The sequence below is a fragment of the Felis catus genome, chromosome C2 (assembly GCF_018350175.1).
Source record: "Felis catus isolate Fca126 chromosome C2, F.catus_Fca126_mat1.0, whole genome shotgun sequence".
Taxonomy (NCBI): domain Eukaryota; kingdom Metazoa; phylum Chordata; class Mammalia; order Carnivora; family Felidae; genus Felis; species Felis catus.
In genome coordinates, this window is record NC_058376.1 from 60,637,740 (window position 1) to 60,658,137 (window position 20,398).

Here is a 20,398-nt window from a genome sequence, read left to right on the forward strand (position 1 = left end):
CACTGACATCTCTAAATAAGAGACTATCAAAGGTAATAAAAATAATTCCAAAGAGATTATGTATCAATTAGCTCAGAGGCAGAAAGGTGACCATTTATAAAGGGAGTGACTATCTATAAAGAAATGAATCCACATTTAATAGGTAAGAGGTTTACTTGGCTAATGATATAGCAGAAAGACAATTTAAACTGTTAGCTCTGAAAAGGTGAATATGTAATTCTTTATGGTATAGGAGGTAGAATAAAGAGGAATGCGGGGCACTTGGGGGACAATGAGAACACACAGTTGTACCAAAGATGGCTCTATTTACTGTTTAACTGATACGGTCTCCAGTAGAAAATTGATAGCAAAGCCATAGGATAATAGCTATCTGTGGATACTCATTCCCTCCAATTTTGATTATGTTTCTTCTGCAAATTAGTGTGACCCCAAAATGTTTTCAGGATTGTCCAACTTGTCCTAAATTCCATAAATAAACTCTTTCAGAGGATGCTGTTTTTTGCCATGTCTCTATTACGGTTCTTCACAGATGGACCATTTTTGTCCTTCCAAAGCCTAAGAATAACTCTCTCAGTTATCAAGACATACCAAAATCCAGTTCAGCTGCTCCTGTGGGATTCCAGTTAGTTTAGACACATCTGCTGAGATACATGCATTTGAATCCAAATGAAGCTTTTGTTTGATTATACATTTTGAACAGTTAGGGAGGTTTTTTTGGGGGCCAAAATGTTTTTCATTTTTTGGCACTCCAAACAGAGATCTTCAGTTATAAACACTGCCTTCGGAGCACCTCCAGCAGAAATCCAATCTTTTCATGTGAACAGGTGCCTCAGGAAGATTTTGGAAGGTTTTACATTGCATCAGCTTTCTGATTGGAAACTTTCTGAACACACACACAAATTTGCCAAGGAGACCTTCAAACTTGCTTGAGCAGTTTTCACTCATACAGACAGACATTCACACATACAGACAGCCCAAGTAAAAGCAAATCAGAGCCTTGTAAAACTGAAGTATCTTTCCTAAAGGTTAAATACCATACGCAAACAAACTGAACAAAAAGGAATGCATGGCAGGAGAGAGAACGAATTGATAGCAAGGACAGAGGTTCAAATTCTTCATGAGCATGCTCCCCTTAAAGCGTTACTGGAGAGTTTCAGCGGCACATCCTCTTAGTAGAATGCTATCTCACCCAGTCTTGAATAAACGCCCAAGCGTTTGTGATTTTAAACACTGTACCTTAGGGTATTGCTACTGATCCCTTTCACTCACAAACTTGTTCAAACATTTATTTTGAAACACTTCCTTCCCCAATGCAAATGGGTCAACCGGATTCAAATAGGAAGAGAAAATGCTACTCTCTCAACCGGGCTCATCAGCAAAGCCCATATTTTAGCTGGTTCCCTACAACTTTTCTAGTTTGAGCAGAAGCTGAAAAGTTGATCCAGAGTAAAATGACTTTTTAATCCTTAAGCCTGAAAAGTTATTACAGAGTAAAATCACTCTCCCATTGGGCATGCCCGGGATTCAGGGGGGCAATCTGCTTCCAAGTTGTTCTTATAGCCCTGGACCAGATGCTCTAAGGTGGCCAGAAACCTTTGTCTACACCCACTTAGCAGATTTCTGGCTCTCTATCAGGGACTAAGAGGTTTATTTGCAGAAATGAATCATTTCCTTCAAAATATCCTTTACCCTATTTACATGCTTGCATATTCCTTCCATTTTGTTTTCCCCCTACAGCTTTACTAAGGGAATTAATTATCTAGAAGAACAGGAACATACAGTAAGTACATCTGAGATCCAGGATGAGACACAGTATGTCATCTATTAGGCCTGGCTAAGACCAGCAGCTGATGCTAAATGGGAAGGAACATGCACCAAATGTTTTTTAATCACAAAGTTAGTAATTAATTGCTCTTTAAAATACATTTTATGCTTCTTTCTGTCTGTGTACATGAAATGCACATTTATTACATGCCAAAAATTACAACATTATGGTTTAAATGTGACTGGCACGGAAGTCCGGAAATCAGAGTTAATGTTCCCACAGCAACTTTAATTCTGTCCGTGTGCACATGTAGGGCCATAACAGCCTTCCGTTCCAGGATAATACATATAGATGGTGTGGGGAGAGAAGCTAAAGACCCATAGCCTCAACTGTAGTTACAGAAGAAAAACAAAGGGTAAAAACCATGTTCCTTTCCACATACGTGGATAAGAAACAATGTTCCCGCGCCTGGTGTTGTGTAATCAGGGAATCAAAGAGTCTGCTGTGCTGCCTGCACTCAAGGGGACAGTTGCTGTTGCTGTGGGAACCTGAACTTTGCATTTCCTGACTTTGGGGTAATTAAAATGTCAGCCTTAATGTGGCATTAATGGAGTTTGCCATAAAAAATCCTCTTTGTTTTGTTCCCTAAAAATTGCTTAAAAGTTCAAACTGAACCAAGTGTACTAAAAATTTTAATCTTGGGGACTTGGATGGGGAGTGGTGGCGGTGGGGGGGGAGGTGGCGGGGGGGGGGGGAGCGGAAGATTGGGAGGGGGAAGACCAATGAAGGTAGAAGGCCAGAGAGGGAAAGGAGGGGCCGGGCAGGCTCCTCCACGGTGCTCAGCCCCAGCAGAGTCATGCTACCTACAGAGCTAAAGTTAAACCCACCCACACAACAGTTTGGTAATGTGTAAAGGTTAAATTAAAAATAAATAAAAACTGTTAATGCATAAGTGCATCTTGGCAAGGACACAAGAAATGAGACAGCCTGATGAGGCCGGTGCAAAACACTAGAAGGTAAGTAACCAGGGATGTCAGCTTCCAACAAAACAAAGACATCAGAATAGGTGGATCTACAGCCCAAAGTAGGGAGGATTGCCAAAGGAGTGGGGGATAGAATCACTTGTCTCTTCATTGGAAGCCTTGTTTGGGGGAAAGCAAACTGGAGGCAGCACGCAAGTAAACGTTCTGGTGGAGTCTGTCACATGTATAGGACTGTGACGCACTACAGCTTGATAGTTGTCAAGACAGGGAGAGTGTCGTCTGCCCCCCTCCCCCCACTTGGTTTAGGCCTGTTTACGCATTTGAAGAGAGAGCCTGAGCTCAGCCAGTTCTGTCAAATACCTAGGGCTTTTCTACCCTTTGCATTCCAAAACTCCTCTTAACGCCTTCTGTTATTATTATCATCATCTGAGTCCATTTACCATTGGATTTTTAGAAATGGTGAGGGGGTGACAGGCTAGGAAGGCATGGGGGAATCCTGCTAAGAGGCCATTGTCAGTGGGTGCACTCCAAAGTAACACACATTCCAGTAGCAATAATAACCTCATCATCTCACAAAGGAAAACCTCTCTCCACCATGTTCCTTCTTGTTTTGGATATTACAGGGATCTTTTGCAAAATTTGAAGTGTCTCGGCAGGTTAAATAGACAACTGAGAATTTCATGGGTCAGACATGTCTAAAACACTGGCCTGTGTCCTTCAGATGCAGCAACACTACGTCTGACCCACCCTTATGGTTCATATGCTGAGAGGACCCTTCTTCTGTGGGGATGCTGATCCCCTGTGTTTTAGAACTCGGTCACCGATATGAGTAGTTGCACATTTTCAAGAATGCCATTTATAGGCTTGGAACAGAGAATTCAGGCTGCCCACAGTAAGAGCAAATCCATAAACATCCCTCAGTATCCAAATGAGTTAACGACTGAGTAAGTCATTCATCTATAGACGTGCCAATTTTCTCAGTTTTCTCATCCATAAATTGGGAAGAATTAGAATGACTGACGGGAAATGGGCATTAAGGCATGGCTAAGAATACTTCTGCTAAACACATAACAAATAAAAAGGTGCTATAAAAATTCAGGCACTTGTGAAAGCTTGGAACACCACACACTGGTGGAATGTTTCTGAAGTTAAAGAGACTAACAAGTCCAGGGCACTATTTTTAAATGCCCCAAATCTGTTAGTTCTAAATAGGAGCTGAATATTTTACCTTAAAGAAATTAGGCTTTTAAATTAATCTGTGGTAAGAATGACATTTGAAAGTAAAAAAATAAAATAAAATAAAATAAAATCTTCTTGAATGCAAGAAGAGCATCCAAAAAATTTAACAGCTTAAAATAAACCTCTTTCCTGTCTTCTCTCAAGCAATCTCCAAATGGACAGATTTCTGTGAATCTTTCCTAAAAACAATTTTCTTCTAAGGGTAGGCTCAAATCAGGACACACTACAATCCAAATATATTTGTAGAAAAGTATAATCGATTGAAACAACAGGTTAGAGAAGAGAAGACTTACACATCTTAATGGCAAAATCAGAATGACTTTCTAAGCAGCTGGAGATTAGGTTTCTCCTCCCTATTTGTTCTCCTTCCAACTGCATTCAGACACCTCGCTGTGAGCTCAGATCTACTGGCTCCCGCAGGGTCACCGAGGAGCTGTGTGGCAGCAGGAGGCTCGTACAGTGTCTTGTACATAATCCACGCTGGTGCCAAGGCCTGGCCAGGGGATGCTTACGGTAAAGTACAATAACTGAAGCCCCGTGCCTTCTCTATTCAGCAAAACGTTCATTTTGCTGTAACAGGGGATGTCTGGGCTAAGGCGGTTCTATGCAATCTTCCCCATAAGGTGTGGCAGAAAGCCAGGCGATGAAGGTCTGCGTGCAGGAGCTCCAGGCCCTTCTCCACAGGAACAGGCTACCTTCCTGGTAGGTAGGGACAGTGTGCACATGTCTATGGGCACTGTGCCACGCTATTTTCCAACTCTTCCTGTAATTACTATTAGGCTGGAGACTGCCAGGCAAGAAGGGCCAAGGATGTCACTATTACGATGGTCCACAGAACACAGTCCTTGCTTCTGACCCCCAGATTTCTCTATACAGGCAGCAACTTTGTACAAGCCACACGGGCTGTAGAGATTTGGATCTCATTCTTTCTCGTTTCATTTTCTAGTGACAGAAGGGTCTCAGCCCAGCCACGAGTGGAACAAGCTTCTTTCACCCCAAGCTCGATCCCTGCATTTTGTCCCTATACCTAGACGCTCTTACGATGAAACGAGTAAGGAGTGGGATCTCCCAGACTCATCCGCTTCGCGCCCACTTTGTGGAGTCAGGAAAATAACAATAGGAGATTTAGACTCTCATTTCCTAATTAATAATGTTTATGTTCGTGAATGGCATAACTGGAGTCCTTTTTTGAAAATGAAACTTTCTTGGTCTTATCTTCCTCCTTCTAAAAAAGAGCACACCAGCTCTCTGCCTGTTACTAGACATCCTTTATGGAGATCAGTTCAGAATACTTGTTGGGTATCTCAAGACCGAAAGGAATATTCCTTCAGCCTGGACCCCAGAGTTATTCCATTCCTTTCCATTGTCAACACACATGTTCCTTTCTCTTTGAAGTACTGGGTTACACTTCAGAAAGAGAAAAGCTCCTAAACGTGATTTATCAACTTTCTTAAAATAGAATTTGAAGAAGTGACTCTCAGATTAGTGGGAAGACAGCAAAAATAAACAGCAATGGAGTGATTTCAATAGCGACGATCTCATTAAGCTGCCCATTTCCAAATTTAGCCCGTAGGCAGTTTTTTTAATTAAAAAATATTTTTAACCTGAATGCTTATTGGCTACGTGAAGTCTGGGTGGATTCTGAATTCTTGGAAGCCATTCTCTTTTCTTCTGTAAATTTATGCTATCCTTTAACCACTTCAAAATAAATTAAAAACTGGAAAGACGGAAATTCAGCCAAGCCAAATGAGACTCCAATAACTAATGCAAAGCTGACTTGTATTATGTAATTTCAAAATGGATGTTTCCTGTGTCTAACCGGCTTTTTGAGGTCCATATTTGGTGGTTCAATTTAGTCATGGTGGAAGTGCCATTATTCAGATCGCGGGGACAAAAGAATAATTAGAAAACAGTAACACAACTTCTTCTTCTTCCTTTTTTTTTTTTTTGAGTGGATGCTATGAAAGAAAATGTGGTTCATGTAATTAATCAGCCTTTTGAGTCCAAATGGCTGGACACCTGGTTTTAAAATACACTGTAGCTTTGAAAATATAGATGTTGGCTGAATCAAAATGGAGGCAGGTTACTTTCGACTACTCTAGAAGACCAGAAGGAAACAGCTTGTTCTGAACGCAAAAACAAAAAAGCCAGAACCCAAGGGAGAAGCATGCTCCAAGCGCCGCGAAGACACCATCACCTTACTGGTGTACTCACAATCAGATGACCCGGTGTGAGCGTGAGAGTTTGTCAGTGAATGTGTTGAGTGGATGAGGGCTGGGTCTGGAGACAAAACAGCTTCAAAGTTCAGGCAGGGAAGGCCCGGCTTGGCGTTGGATCCACCCGGCTGAGTAATCTCATTCTCCTCAGATGCCTTCTGGTTTTCAGCTGTCTTGGGTTTCTTCCTGAAAATAAACAAAGGGCCCTTTGAAGGAACTGACTGCATATTTGGGAAAAGGCATTTTTAGAATCTGTTAAAGATAACTTGATTTTTTTTTTCTGAGGGGGGATGGGAGGGAGTCCAGTATGTCCCTTGTTTTAAAACAAGCTGATTCTTGTTTTTTTCCCTCCAGTAATGGCCTAACTGGGAACACATGAAAGCATATGGGCCAAGCAAACAGCACCACATTTGGACTCTGTTGGCTGCATAAAAAGACCCTGTCCCAGAACTTTAGACAGATTGAGCTACGTATGGCTGACATTATCCAAGAAAGCATCCTTTTTTCCCCCTTAAGAGTTTTAACATGGTCTGGAAAAATACTAGTGGAGGTTTACCGTTCTAGCATTTGTCAGGAAGCTTAGAGACAGGACCCGTGGAGTAATGGGAGGAGCACTGGACTGGGAGTCAGGAGACTTGAGCTATGGTACTAGCTGTGCCTCTAACTTGCTGTGTGGCCTTGGGCACCTCACTTCACCTCTCTGGGCTTCAGTTTCCTCATCTGTAAAATAAAGGGCTTGGATTAGAAGGCCTTAAATGTTCCTTCCAGCTTCAAGTTTCTATTCACGGAATACATTAAGGAACATTCAACTTTCTTGCTGTTATTAGATTTACTTCAGATGAACACATAATTTCAAATCACAATCTAAATTTGCAGGCTGTAGAGATGAAAGGGTAGTGATGGAGGTTTTTGTTAAAGTAGCAAATGAAAAGTGAAAAGATGAGCTTAGCTGCTAGCAGGTAAAGCGGTAATGTGTCACATGGAGATCCTCTCTTCCAACTCTTTGCTCATCCAAAGCTTAACATTCCCTTTGTTTGTTGATTTAGTACATCATGACCATGGAGTGTGGGAGTGCGACTGTGAATTTGGGGCGTGAAGAAGAGATGGGTGAAGGGAATTAGAAAGTAATTGTTGCTAATTGTGATTTGGGGTCAGGAAGAGGAAGTAAAAGACCTCAGGTAGTGGTTGGCTCTGGTGTCCTCTCCCCAGGACGATGAAACTGATATAAACACAGAAATACTTAGCTTATACTGCATGTGCCCTAGGCCCTAGGCACTCTGGATTATTAGTCATACCCTGAACATGCCCTCCAATTTCCATGGCTCCGTGCCTTTTTTCTATCATTATTTGATTGGTGACCAGAGAAATTATTTGATTTAATTTTTCGGTACAAGATTATGTGTGCAACAGAATTTGTTGTAAGTAGCTTTGCTTCCATGTCTTTCTTGTTTCTATAAGCCTGGCAATGGACTTGTCATACAGAATATTTTGTATCGAAATTTGTTGTACCGGGTAGTTAAAATCTGCCCTCGCAGAATATGGTGTTATGATTAGCATGCTGTGTTTCTCGTCCAACAGGTTGTGAAATCAAATCTGCTTTTTCAGAGGGCAGGAGGCAGAGATGGCATGGTAAAGATGAAAAGACAGGGGAAGTTTTCAGACATATTTTTCAGTATGGAGGAAGCCAATAAGAGAAGCAACAAATTGCAATGCTTTACCAACTGTTTCTTGGATGGGTGACTATGGAATCAATCCCCAAGACTTGAGTGTCTACATGCACATCCAAGGACTACTTTCTGGGGTTCAGTTTAAGAAAATATCCAAGATCAAAGTCTCACCTTTTTTTAATCATCGAAAGCTAGTGCCTCCTCTAAGGTCCCATTTCCATCAGTGTTGTCTGTCACCAGGTTTGTCATCAGGTTAGAAACCTTAGGTTAAAAACACCTTCCTCTGCCTTAAAGCCAATTCATCAATACCTGAGAATACTGCTTCCTTCATATTTTTCGCATCCATGTTTCCTTTCCATTTCCATCGCTATCATCGTCACACTTTTATTTACACTGCTGTTAGTTTTTATTGGCTCTCCATCCTCCTTGACCCCTCTGAGATAACCAGGTTAGCCTGACACCCCAAATGAGTTCTATACATGCTCTAGTTTAGCTCACATGTCCTACATGTTGGCCATACAGGACTTTCAAGTTTTCTTTTCTTTTCTTTTCTTTTCTCTTCTCCTTTCTTTTTTCTTTTCTTTTCTTTTCTCTTTTCTTTTCTCTTCTCCTTTCTTTTTTCTTTTCTTTTCTTTTCTTTTCTTTTCTTTTTTCTTTTCTTTTCTTTTCTTTTCTTTTCTTTTCTTTTCTTTTCTTTTCTTTTCTTTTCTTTTCTGTTTATTTATTTATTTAGAGAGTGGGAGAGTGTGTGTGCATGAGCAGGGGGAAGGGCAGAGAGAGAGGAGAGAGAGAACCCCTAAGCAGGCTCCACACTGTCAGTGCAGAGCCCGATGCGGGGCTCAATCTAATGAACCGTGCGATTATGACCTGAGCTGAAATCAAGAGTTGGTCACTTAACCTACTGAGTCACCCGGGTGCCCAGGACTTTCAAGTTTTTTGAATATTTGTAGAATATCTTTGGGAATCTGAACATCCATGGCTCTACATCTTTCTTCAAGTTATTTCTCTTCAACTCTGTTGAAATTGTATTTATCTTTTAACTGTCTTGATTCCCCGCTCTACCAGATAGAATCTCTCTCTCTCTCTCTTTGAGATTCAACTCCCTCCCACCTTTTTCTGAAATTCCAAAAATTTTTTACTTTTCCCTATTTTACTCACTAAATTTTTGTTTCAATGATAATTATTTATGTGGTCATCACTCCTATGACACTGTAAACTCTCTGAGGGAAATGTCTTAGTGATTTTTAAATCCTCTGTGTTCATCCTTTCCTTCCTTCTTCCTTCCCTCCCACTATTCCTCTATTCACATAGTCATCTTCTAAATATCATGTGCCTATGGTGTGCCTGCATAGGTTAGGGGATGCAACGAGTGTGGTTGCTACCTTCCCAGAGTTTGCTCTCTAGTGTGTACTGTTCATCAGAGTAGCTTAGACAAAGCTGTCATTCAGTATTTGTTTGTTGATGGAATGAAGCAGAATTGAGATGTAGCTATATTTTGAGAATAGTCCTCGTCTAAATCCCAATTAAGTTTCCTACACTTTATGCAGCAGTGAAATCTACATTGACTGGCTGCTTTTCCTTTGAATCCATGAAGGGCATTCGATAAGAAGAGGACAATTTCGCTCCCCGAAGCGAGCTTGGTCTTCCTGAGTCATTTAAATATCAGGATGAAATACTAATGACAGATATCTCTGCACAGAAAAAATATTTATTTCTGATGCTTATAGACAAAGCCTATGCTAGTTTTGGATGTGTGTTTCAGGCAGTTGAGAAAGCCCTCTTTCAAACATGTGTACATGACCACACAACCAACGTCACTCATTTTTAATGCTGCAAAAATGGTATTGTACTTCATATAAATGCCCTTGCTTCCTTCCCTAGATTTGATCCTGCTTCCTACCTGACATTTTGCACCACACCCTCTTGTTTGTTGTCTCAAGGATCACGCTCAGAGAACATTCATAGTACAGGGGCATTGAAAGCCACCTCTACAAATGAAAACATTGAAAATCCAACCTTTTGGTTCACTCCCTCATTTGTTTATCCTTATACCACTGGGCTTTTTCCAACTTCACAGATAACAGAGAGCCACTCACTGTCCTTAGAAGCAACTCATTTCCCTCCTCACCCTCTCTAATAGTTCCGTTGGACTCCTTTCCCTGGAGCTGAGAGACACTGAAACGTAGCAGCAGGCTGTGTCTAGACAGGCACAGGTGCTGTTATTTTGACCCCATTTTTTCAGTTCGTAGTTTATTAAGGAGGAAAGAGCAAGTCCTGTAGTAATTAATCGAAAATGCCTTCTTTGGTTGTGTAAAAAGAATTATATAAACATGGCACATCTGAGGGTAACTCTGTCCAAGCCTCTGTGGCTCTGCATTATTCCTTGGAGCCTTTAGAGGGCAGCAGCACACAGGAGACTTGGGGCAGCATGTCAGAGAGGCAAACTCCCTACCAGACCAGAACCTTCTTCCCAGTCACCATGCCAAAGGTTGGTTTGCCAAGCTCTGGCCGCTCAGCCTCTTTCTTTCTTTTCAGTTCTCATTCTCTCTCTCTCTCTCTCTCCCTCTCTCTCTCTTCCCTCTCTCCCTCCCTTCCTCCCTCCCTCAATGTTAAAATTATACACTCTGATGAAGTCGCCCCTCAACCGGAAAATGAAAGCTCCAATGAAAAAGTTAGACAAGCCAACAACAACAAAGAAAGAAACCGGGAGAAAGGGGAAAGGGGGATGGTGAGGGGGAAGGATTTAAGAACAAGAAAAGGGCAGATGTTTCGTAAATATATGCAAAGCAAAACTGGGTGTACCCTGAACACTTCCACAGGGAAACAGACCAATCATTGTGCACTTCCTCCCGCCACACTGGTGGAGCTCTGCATTCAAAAAAAAAAAAAAAAAAAAAAAAAAAGAAAAAAAGTGTGGCTGGAGGCACCTGCCTTTCAACGGTCAGTTCTGACATTCTCACTGAATATCTCCCAATTGTCCAAAGAGAACAAAAACATTTTCATCTCCCCACTGCATACATTTCTCTTACGAGAAAAAGGGCTGCTTCAAGAACTGGAAAGGCATTTTAAGGTGACTGGTGGCTGGTTTTTAACTCTCATTGTGCCGGCCCTGGCAACAAGCTTTGGGCTGAAACATAGCAATGAGTAAGGTTGTGGATGATGCTGGCTCTTTCCTTACTAGACATATTGCGTGTGGAAAGAAATATGCATTGAAACATATTGATGAGATGGTAGGTATTAGGCATGTTAAACGCGTGGAAATTAACCAGATCGGTGGCATTTGATGTATATATTTCATACTTCTTTGCACATATTGCACACATACAGTGATGGCAGTGCTTTCTGCAACATATGGAAAATAAATATTTTATCCGTGTGAGCTCTTATCAGGCTCCTGGGGCTGTTGAGAGGCGAGTGCTCTCTTCCATCTCCCTCTCCCAATTTTCTCTCTTCACTGGGCTCCCACCCTCTCCTGCACATTAACATGCCTTCCACTTATCAGCCTGGATGGATAGGAGAGAATTAGTCAGAATCTCCTTTTGATAAATAATTACTCAGTCATTGAATCATGACAATTTAGACCAATGATGCTCTCCCCTCAATTTTTGGGGGAATGGTAACCATTTCCTTATTCTCTTTCCCCCAAAACCATTGGAAAGGATCAAGAGAGTATTTGGGGAGGGGGGAAGAGGGGAGGTGTAACAAATCACCCAATGGAACACAGTCCTACCATCAAGTAGCTGTGTGCCCTAGGCAAATTACTGTGTTTCTCTGGGCCTCATGTCAAGTGATTGGCAGAGCGATGGCACATGGTCAGTGCCCAATGATGGTAGCTCTGAGAGCATCAGTTCTATGGTTTTCATCGTCTCAGCTATAAGAAGGCACTTCCTTTATCTTAGTAATCTTTTTTAATGTCTGGACTCGGGCAGGGACAATGGACTGTAATTGTAGCAAAGATGGAAAGAATGCTAGGATAAGCAATCTCCCCTTCAACACTTTGATCTTACTGTATTACCCTCCTGACACTGTCTTTCTGTTCACCTGTCTGTCATTGCTGCTCCTATACCAAAAGCTCCTTTTGAAGTTGAGGGTTAAGCAAGCTGCACCTGGACCATGGAAGTCTATCAAACCTGAGCACTATGGTCCATGCACTGAGGTAAACCCCTGGGATTCTCACTTATCATGTCTACTTACAACTTATCCCTTTACTACTCTGTCTAATGTTCCCAGACCAATTTAAGATGTTTTCATAATGAAAACATTTTATTCTCTTGATTTTTTCAACCTTCGTGGCAAGGCTGATTTATAATGTTTTTCAGCGTATTTCTCCCTCGCTGTGTCAGTCAGGATCCTGGCAAGAAACAGGTGGCACACTCAAAGGTTTTAGCCGGAGAGGGTTTACTTTAAGGACTGTATACTGAGGTGCAGAGGAGGTAAAGGGGCGTTCAAGGGATGGTGAAGCACCACCAGGCTAGCAGCGGGGGAAAGCTGTTACTCTCAGCTTTAAACTTAAATGGAAGGGGCCAGGAAGGCGTGGCATTTAGTCCAGTCAGAACTGCAGTTAGGGGGCTGGACAAGTCAATACCTTGCCGAACGCGGGCTCCGTGAGAGTGGAGATTTTTGTTTTGTTTGCTGCCACATCCCTAGTCCTTAGAGCTGTGTCTGCAACATAGTAAATGCCCAGAGAATTTTAGCTGGTCAAGTAAATATATTCACTTCCGATGTGTCAGACATTATACACATATTATCTCACTTAATTATCATAACAATCCAGATAAGTAGGCAGGGCTGCTGAGCGTGGCTGTGCAGGTGGTGTGGGAGTGGGCAGGTTTTCAAATCTAACACTTGTGCGCTCCGTACTCACCCCCAAGCCTTGAGACTGGCCCAGGGTACTGTCAACCCACTGAAGGGCATATTTTTGTAATTAGTCCACATTTTTATACTTTATTCACCTTAGTGGTTTGGTACCTAGCAAGTATGTACGTTTTATTGCTGTTTCTTCTTTATATATGAGAGAGCCGAGTTTCTGAAAAGCAGAGCCTGCAAAAGTTAGAGCCCAATACGTCCCTGGTAGGACCTGTAAAGCATGAAAGCAGGTGTTGCCACACAGGTAAAATGCTTCCTAGGGCAGAAACGGATGCTCACTTGTGGACCTCCCTGTGTTTTTCAGGACACTGTAAGTCCTGATTTCCGGGTCTGGATCACAGTTCTCTGCAGGAAGGTAGGAGTGGTAAAGACTCTTCCTTCTCCCAAAGGATACAGAACCTGGGAATCCCAGCTATACCCTAGCACAGCTGTGCCACTGGCACCAGCACAGTTATGCTGGGATGCAGAAAAACCCAGAAGACCATCCAGATGTGGGAATTTCTAAGGCACTCCTTGCACTAAAACTTAAGGATGAATGAAGGTGTTCATACAAGTAAGTTCCTTGCCTGGATATAAAGAATTTTTTTTTTTTTTTTAAGTAGGCTTCATGCCCAGCACAGCGGGGACTCACAACCCTCAGATCAGAACCTGTGCTGAGGTCAAGAGTCAGATGCTCCACCAACTGAGCTACCAGCAGCCCCTGAAGAAACTATTTTTGCTCTTCGTCATATCTTTGGTCCCCAGTAGTACTGCAGATCGCTCTGATGGTCCCCATGTCTGTGCTGTCCAGGCAAGCCTGCCTGTCACCTACACAGCCACTACCACCTGATATCACCATCCAGGTGACTGAAAGCATTAAAGGTGAAAAGCAATGCAAAGAACAAAACAAAACAAAAACACCAGCTTTATCCCTTTGGGTATGATTTATGCCAGAATAGCTAAAGACGTAGAAAATAGGAATGTGAAAATCCTACCTGAAAGCCTAAGAGGGATGTTAGTCTCCCAGGGTTAGTGTTTTCCAGTAACAGAGATGTCTGTAAAACACCATCCCATTACCTGCCTCATACCATACAGGAAAGCTCGAAAACACAACTAGAACGAGGTTTTGTCCTAAAATGTATAATTAAGTTATTTTGCAGGCATAGCCTCTAAATAATTTAAATTTCTGGCTTTTCCAGGAAAAAAAAAACGCATATATTCATCTGTTACTTTTAGCACCGGTTAATGAATACTTGATACCAAACTAAGTGTTTTCCTGGAGGCATCGTATCTCCCACCCCAACTTATTTCTGCACCTTGCCTTGTAAGGGCTGTACTTCTCCTACATCAATGGCTGACACAGAGGAAACTAAATCACACTCACACAGCCATGCATCCAGAGGGCAAGGTTGAGCTGAAAGCAATGGCTGCGAGACGTGGCTGAGGAGCCCAGAGTCCACAGGGAGAGCGTTGGCCTCCTAAAGGAGCAAGGAAGCAACAGCCCAGTGCGGGCATGCAACTCGGACAACAGGCAGATGCGGACGACAGAGCTGGCTCATGGATCTGAGCAGGGTGGCATGAAATGACAAGCTGCGGTGAGAGTCAACAAGAAGGTGACGAGAGGCAAAGAGGGGGCGCGGGAGCCGCCATCGCTTCGGGTGGGCGTGCAGACGACCAGGCAGAAGAGCACCAGGCCCTGCAAGGTCTGCCCGGGTCTGGCTCAGCACAGCCCTCTGGTGAGGAGGGCGCGATGCTGCTCAGGGCGGGCCTGGCAGGCACCCCACGACTGAGTCTGGTGACCTCACTGTGTTCCGGACACGAAGCCATCTAAACTTTCATCTGCATGAAAGTTACAACTGTGTGAGTTTTGTTTGTTTGTTTGTTTTTTAAACTGGGCGAACTAAGAAGCCTTTCGTTGGAGGCAGGGTGTACTCACAGTAGTTTCCAAATCAATGGTGTCACTCTTCAGGTAAATCACTCCAAGGCTTGGGCCTAGTGCAGATGTTCATTGGGGCAGGGAACAGAGAGCGGCTGCATCTAGAGCAGACAAGAAAGAAAGACAGGCTGTTAAATGATAGGTGATGGTGATCATTCACGTTGATGGAGACATTCACGTTGATGGAGACAGATCATTCACGTTGATGGGACTCAGGTGAGAGTCTGGGCCTGCACGTTTGCACCAGAGAGCAGCACGACAGGGGAGGCAGAGGAAGAAAAGAGGATGTCACCCAGGGTCCGTTCTCAGGGTGCCCACCTGACGGCCGGAGTGGTCTGGGATCTTCCACCACACCCTGTCTGTGCAGATGGAGTTGATTTTGTGGTGGGGAGATGCAAGCCTGCTTGGAAGATGGGGGAGGGTGGGGTGTCCTTCAACCTTGCCAAGCCAGCTCTTCTTCTGGTGTCCTTGACTCTACTGTAGCCCCTCCTGCTTCGCTGCCTAGTTCTTACCTGTTCTAAAACCACCACTGGCCTGGCCAAGGTCTGAGCTCTTACTGTGACTCCGCCCTATACCACTGTCTCCTGTGTCCTCTAACCTGTGGCTCTCAGCCTTAGGGGCTACAGGACTGACCTCTGATTGTCTCCAGCCTCGCACCCAGAGGTCCTTCCCCAGGTCTTGCCCCTTTGGCCACACGGAGCCCTGACAACCACCTTATTCCCGAAACTGTCCTCCCTTCTCACTGGAACACTGCATTATCCTGACTTTCCTCCCACCTCTCAGTTCTCTCCTCTGCCTCCTTTGCTGGCTTGTCTTCTTTCTCCTGTTCCCTAAATGTACCTATTCCTCAAGATTCTCTTCTCAGGCTTTGCCTACACCCACCCTCCATGAACTCAACAATTACTTCTCCATAGCGAACACCCACATGACTATCTTTAGTTCCTGCTTGTCTACAGAGCTCCAGATCCACATTCTTAATAGCCTCTGGTTATTGGTTCATTCACTCCTTTGTTCATTCGTTCATTCATTCATTCATCTATTCATTCATGCGTGTTTGCTTAGCATCTATCAGGCACCTGGAAAAGATGAATAAGGTAGGGCCACTAACTTCACACCTCCATCAAATACAGCACAGGCACGTCTAATTCAGAAAGTTTAAAACAGAATTCATTGCCTTCCCTCAAACTATATTCCCATTTCCTGCCATCGATCGGTACCCTCTTCACCCAGTTACTTGGTCCTACTGTGGAGGGGTCATCTTCAATGCCTCCTTTTCTTTTGCTTCTCACATCCAATCAGCTGCCAAGAGATGTGGTTTGTGCTGAGGCTGTGCTTCCTAAATCAACACCTACTTTCTATCCCAACACTTATTTGTCCCTTTATCACCTGAGCCTGGGCTCATGCCAGGGCCTCCCTATGGCTTTGCTTCCTCCAGGTCCTTTTTACCTCTAGCCAGTCCTTCACACCAATACCACATTAATTTTCCTCCAGTACCATTCTAAACATATTATTCCTTTGCTCTTTGCCTAGTGGATTAAATTCAAACTTCTCAGTTTGGTATTCAAGGCCTCTACAAGATAGCCCCAGTCTAATTTCTACTCCTTTACTCCTACACAGCAGCAAAGTTCCATTCTTTTGCATCCAAATTCCACCTCATTTATGAAGCCTTTCCCAAAGGAAAGTGTCCTGAGTCCTCAAGCACTTTCTGCACTACTCCCTTTGCACGTTCTACGGACTCGGATTGTTATTTATGTAATTTGGCTCCTTCTCTATAAGCTCCTAGGAAGTAGAGACAGTTTTTACTTGGTGTGCCCCTGTAGTGTGCAATGCCTTGCACACAGACTTGCGCTCGGCTGGTGTCTGCTGAACCAAAGTTAAAAGGAATCAAAATTCTTGCTTAGATTCATGGAAATGGAGACTGAATTGGAAAGACATGAAAGTTCATCACCTCTCATTTTTCAGATGAGATTAAGGGAACTTACTTGCTCAAGGCCACATCCCTGTTCCTGGTTGAGCAGCAATAACTGATAGAAAAGGTTACGAATCTTTAAATATCTATCCCTGCTTGCTCGGCACCAATAGGCCCAGAAGACCGTTGACAGTGACCAGATCAGAGAGAGTGAGGGGCTAATGGGGTACACAGCCAGCAAGTATATACTGGGTTCCAAGATACAAAGAATTTTGTTTCACTTGTTCACTTCAATAAACTGAAATAATAAATACCCTTTTATAGATAAATGACGTTAAAAAAACGAGGTGGATTTCAAAGAACAAGGAAGTAAACCTTTCTAACATGATCCACAGAGACAATTATGAAAATATTGCAAACACCACTGGGGTGATAAACTCAGGGTGAAAACCAGGATGAAGAAATTCCTCATGCTTTTGAAAAGCAGTGGGCTCAGCTAAAGTTCTTGGTGAAAACATGCCATAGTAATTCTATGGTTAAATTCTCACCTTGTGGAACCAGAGGCTGTTGGCATTCCTGCTATAATGCAACCCACATCAGTACTTTTTCCACCTAGTTTTGTGTGGGATTTATCCTATAAGTTTGTTTACATTGTCACTTATTTTTCTCTCCTTGTGTCACGACACTTGTGGAAATGCATAGGTGAGTGCTCCCAGGTCTGTTCTAACTTTCTTTCCTCTCATGATAGGAGAAACAGTAATTGCTTAATCTCCTTTCTATCCTCATCCTCAACCAGAATCCTTTCCTCTCACCCAAAGATGAAAATCTCCACCCCGTAAACACATGGGGATGACAGTGTTCACCTAGGTGAAAAAAACAGGCTTTTTCAGGAATCTCCGTAGTGTTCACTTGGCAGGAAAGCTGGGCTCTTAAATGGTAGCCTACAGTGCTATAAGACCTCATCTGCCTCTCTCAGGTGAGTACTTACTCATTGTTACTCACTGGAGGAAAAACTTGGTACTATTAATCATATTCTTTTTGGCCAGTATGGTGGAGCCATGCTATGAATCGAGACATCCATTCGATAGCAGCACCCCAGTAGCCACATAAACAGCAAATTGGGCTCAAGAGCTCTCTATAGTTCTTACTAAACCATCTTATGGCCAGACAGGTTATCAACACTTCACCAGATATAGCTTCCTTCTCTTTTCTCCCCCTGGCAACTACATTAAAATGATAAAGGATATCACTGACTGATATGTCTAGTACATTGCAATGAAAAATCACCTGAAAGCATACAAATTCATTGTGTAATTAGATAAGTGTACGTTTTAAATATGCCTAACATTTGATTTAAGTTGTGCATTTTCTAATTAAATGGAGACGGAATCTTTCTGTTCTTTACTCAAACTCCCCTTTCTTAGCCTCACATCCCACTGCTGCAATCTTCCTTTCATTTTTTGGCAGCCTGTCACCTAATCCCCCTTCTTACTTCCCTGCATGCCTCACCACACACCTAAGGGGCTATTAGTCGGAACTACTGCACAGTGTGGTATATTTTGTTGCTTAGAGGGTGGTTAGGCTCTAAAAAAGACTCCACGAGGGGCACCTGGGTGGCTCAGTTGGTTAAGCGTCAGACTTTGGCTCAAGTCATGATCTCGTGGTCCGTGGGTTCGAGCCCCGCATCGGGCTCTGTGCTGACAGCTCGGAGCCTGGAGCCTGCTTTGGATTCTGTGTCTTCCTCTCTCCTCTCTCTCTGCCCCTTTCCTGCTTGCACTTTGTCTCTCTCAAAAATAAATAAAGCATTGAAAAAAAAAAACACTCCATGAAAATGCCTTCATGAGGTTTCATATTTATTCTATGCAACGGCTTTCCATATCCAATGTACTCATATTTTAAGTCAAAGATCATCTTTTTTTAAATTTTATTTTTTATTTTTTAAAATTTACACCCAAATTAGTTAGCAAAAGATCATCTTGAGAGGCTACTGGGGCTATGCATGCTTCCCAGAATCTGGAAATCTAGCTGTTCTCTCTGCCTCTTACATCATCACTGTAATAAAGAATCTGCTCTTGGAACCCAGCTGGCAAAGTTCTTGATGGTGTCAGAGGCAGGGGAGACAGTGGGTCATTTCCACTCCAGTCTGTTTTATTGTTGTTGACGGCTCTGTAGCTCTGTCTTGCAAGCCCTTGGAGAGAAGAGCTGTTATGTAACACACTGCCGCAGATCACTGCATGGAATTTTCTGTGGAGGTCTCATTTTACTGTGGCTCCTCCCATTCTTTGGAAATCAAGCCAAAGCATTCTAAAATGACAGACGGGGCCTTTGGGCCTTTGTGACCAAAGCTTACAAAAAAGATAATAGAAACAATAATAGCTACCATTTGTTAGATGTCTACATTTTTGTTAGGGATGGCATGGGGAATTTTTACACATAAATACATCCTCACTTAATCCCCACAGCAACGTTGTGCTGAAGGTATTAGCGTGCCCATTTGACAGATGAGGAAAAGTGAGACTAAGAGAGCTCAAGTAACCACTCCAAGATTAGAAAGCCATGGATAATGAGGTCAGAATTCAAGGTCAGATATGAGCCCGATCCCTCTGACTTTAAATCTGGGTTATTATTATTATTTTTTAATTATACAACTGTTCCAACACAGCATGGACACATTTCTAGTTCCCACTGTGACCTCAGCACAAGAAAGAGGCTTATGCTATTTCCATGATGATTCAGAGCCACTGGAAACACAAAAACCGGGAGCACAGACCTCAGGTGAAGGAACTCTTTCAGAAACTATCAATAAATGGAGCTTCCTCCTAGCTCCTTTCTATTTGAAGATGAGAACATCTTATATCGGCCTTCTCAAACGCTAATGAACAAACGAATCATTCAGGATTTCTGATTCAGCATGTCTGGGACTGAGTCTGTGATTCTGCATTTCTAGAAAGCTCCCAGGTAATGCCGATGACACTGGTCTGGGTACCACAGGTCTTATGTCTGACTCTCGCCTTCCTACTGTTTTCGAAGGAGCAGTTCAAGCTGAATAACTTGGCTAACAGCACACACGGCATGACCGGCTTCTGATTCTGGGCCAGTTTGTCAGGTCATCAGGCATTAGACAGAATTCAAGGAGTTTCTGGCGTAGAGCACATTATGAAAAAAAAAAATGTTCCTCGATCCCCCAGGGCTCCACTAACCCCATTGGAAATTAAAATGATAATGCCTCTAACATGTAAAGTTCCTATTTTTTACATTATTGTTATTTTTAACAATAATTATCTGGTAATAATTCAAATAACACCTTTCCTCTGAGAAATTCAACGAGCTTTACTAACCTTAATTGTCTAACAGCAATTCCCAGGTGTAGATAAAGCTGTCTCAAAGATCACAGTAAATTTAAAATTGTTCCACTTCCCTCCTTTCTTTGCCCCAAATGTAGTGAGGAATTAGTGGTGAGGGTTTCCTAATTGGCAAAGACCCACTGTCTCATAATTTGAGGCTAGGAAATTTTACAAAGGTGGGATAAATCCAAGAAATAATTGGCAGAGAGGTGGTTGTAGGACACAAAATATTGGTGAGAGAAAAAAGGAGGGAGAGTTAAAGAGAGCAAGAGGATGAAGAGGGAAAGTGAAATGATAGAACCAGCTGGATGACCTTGGATGAGTCATTTAACCTGTAGGAGGCTCAGCATTTTCCATTTTCCAGAAAACGTGGATTCTATGATTTTTAAGGGCCTTTAAAACTCTAATAGTCCCCTGAGAAGAAGGATGTGGGAATTAAGTTGCTCATCAACCTGTTAAACCATTAAACCTGTTAAAGAAATCTATTTGACTTT

General features: G+C 42.8%; 1 protein-coding gene across 50 annotated transcripts in view; it reads right to left on the reverse strand.

Moving 5' to 3' along the window:
• Positions 1-20,398, reverse strand: part of ZBTB20 (zinc finger and BTB domain containing 20) — a 789,483-nt gene that overhangs the window by 60,736 nt on the left and 708,349 nt on the right. For 48 of the 50 annotated variants that reach the window (XM_045036368.1, XM_045036369.1, XM_045036357.1 and 45 more), the window contains 3 exons: positions 14,652-14,752; positions 6,760-6,923; positions 6,202-6,389 (listed from right to left, as the gene is read on the reverse strand). In XM_045036368.1, the coding sequence (XP_044892303.1) occupies positions 6,202-6,389; positions 6,760-6,770 (199 nt within the window). In that variant the 5' untranslated portion in view covers positions 6,771-6,923; positions 14,652-14,752. The remainder of the gene's footprint in view (positions 1-6,201; positions 6,390-6,759; positions 6,924-14,651; positions 14,753-20,398) is intronic. The other 2 variants (XM_045036383.1, XM_045036384.1) reach the window with 1 other exon arrangement.